The sequence below is a fragment of the Perkinsus marinus genome (genome assembly GCF_000006405.1).
Source record: "Perkinsus marinus ATCC 50983 genomic scaffold scf_1104296965106, whole genome shotgun sequence".
Lineage (NCBI taxonomy): Eukaryota > Perkinsozoa > Perkinsida > Perkinsidae > Perkinsus > Perkinsus marinus.
Genome location: NW_003204463.1, coordinates 1 through 1,344, shown reverse-complemented (window position 1 = coordinate 1,344; position 1,344 = coordinate 1). Strand labels below are relative to the sequence as shown.

Sequence of the window (1,344 nt, the reverse complement as noted above, 5' to 3'; positions counted from 1 at the left end):
ACACTAGTCGTCTGAGAGCCAAATGATTTGGCCGCCAAATCATCAATTTTCGCGGAGACCTAACATTGACTGTGCATTGGAAATTCCAATTCGGAGTATCGCCATCAGAACAATACAATGTCGGCCGGAGAAACCCGTTCCTTACACAACTGGTGATTCATCGAAAATCTCCTGTATTTTTGGCTCCTCGATATCTTCTTTGACTTGCGCGCGTTGCTTGTAAATTAGCTTTCGTCTGGCAGTAGCAAGGTCAGCATTGACTCTGCCAATGATTCCCTGCTCTGCGCCACTATCGTTGAGTATCCTGAGCCCACAATGACCCCAAGCTCGTTCCCGTCTACCGAGGACAGCAAGCGTTTCATCCTTGGCTCACTTGAGAGCTGTCTGAAAGTCTTTCACTGCTTCCTCGAGGTAATCCAACTCCGCGCGAGCTTTACCACGTCGATGAAAGGCCTAAGTCCGAGGGAACTCAGGCACCGTATCACACGCGAGGCGAACCGTGTCCTAGCCACACCTTCACATTCTTAGGATCCAACGCGATGGCTCTCTGAGCATCCTCTAGCCCTTCTCGAGGGCGGCGAAGCTTTAGCCGCACCAAGGCTCTATTGGACCATAGTACTGATACATCCGAGCGGAGACGGATGGCCCTCGTATAATGCAACTGGATGACAACGGGATCGAATGCCGTCCAGCCAGTCCACATAACTCACCTCTGCTTCATCCAAGTCTCCCGAGGCGAAGCTCTCATTGCCTTTTATTTTCTCAGCCTCACACATGGCGTGCCTTTCTGCTGCCGACATAGCCTCAACTCGTTCGGAAGACAAACTCTGGTCGATTGCCAATGGAGCCTCTACAGGTGCTACGCTGAAATGGAGCTGCAGTGCCTCCACGAGATACTCTGCCCAAATATTCTTTCCAAAGGGTCGCATCAATCGTCTCATGCCATGCTATCGGAGCGACTCATCCAACTATGATAAACGATGATCTGGATTACCTCTCCTCCGTGTTGGTTACCTTAACGTCCACAGCATCGCACGCAGCTTCGACATCGAACCTGACCATTTTCAATCCCATCCCTTCCGCACTCTACATCTGACCTATCCCAGGCTCTGTAATAGTCCTTCATGGCCGTCATATCTCGTGCGTAGGGGTTCCTCGGTTCACCATCCCCGCTTCTCATGTCGACACTGTCTCCAGCAGTCATCTCAGCGGATATCGAGTCGCCCTCATCGCAGGAACGCACCTCCCTAATCGGGCATGCCTTTCTAGTACCCACTGAATCTGAACCGAGCTGATACGCTGATCAGCCAACTTGCGAGAGGCGACCTCCTGGGATCTGCTCGT

The 1,344-nt window shown here is 51.9% G+C and overlaps 1 protein-coding gene across 1 annotated transcript; it reads right to left on the bottom strand.

Annotated features, from left to right (window-relative positions):
* Positions 1-141: 141 nt before the first annotated feature.
* Pmar_PMAR009939 (conserved hypothetical protein) lies at positions 142-800 on the bottom strand (the record flags this gene model as incomplete). Its single annotated transcript, XM_002769673.1, has 4 exons — positions 142-304; positions 374-453; positions 515-661; positions 711-800. 4 exons carry the CDS (start codon positions 798-800, stop codon positions 142-144), a joined length of 480 nt encoding a protein of 159 aa, XP_002769719.1.
* Positions 801-1,344: the final 544 nt, after the last annotated feature.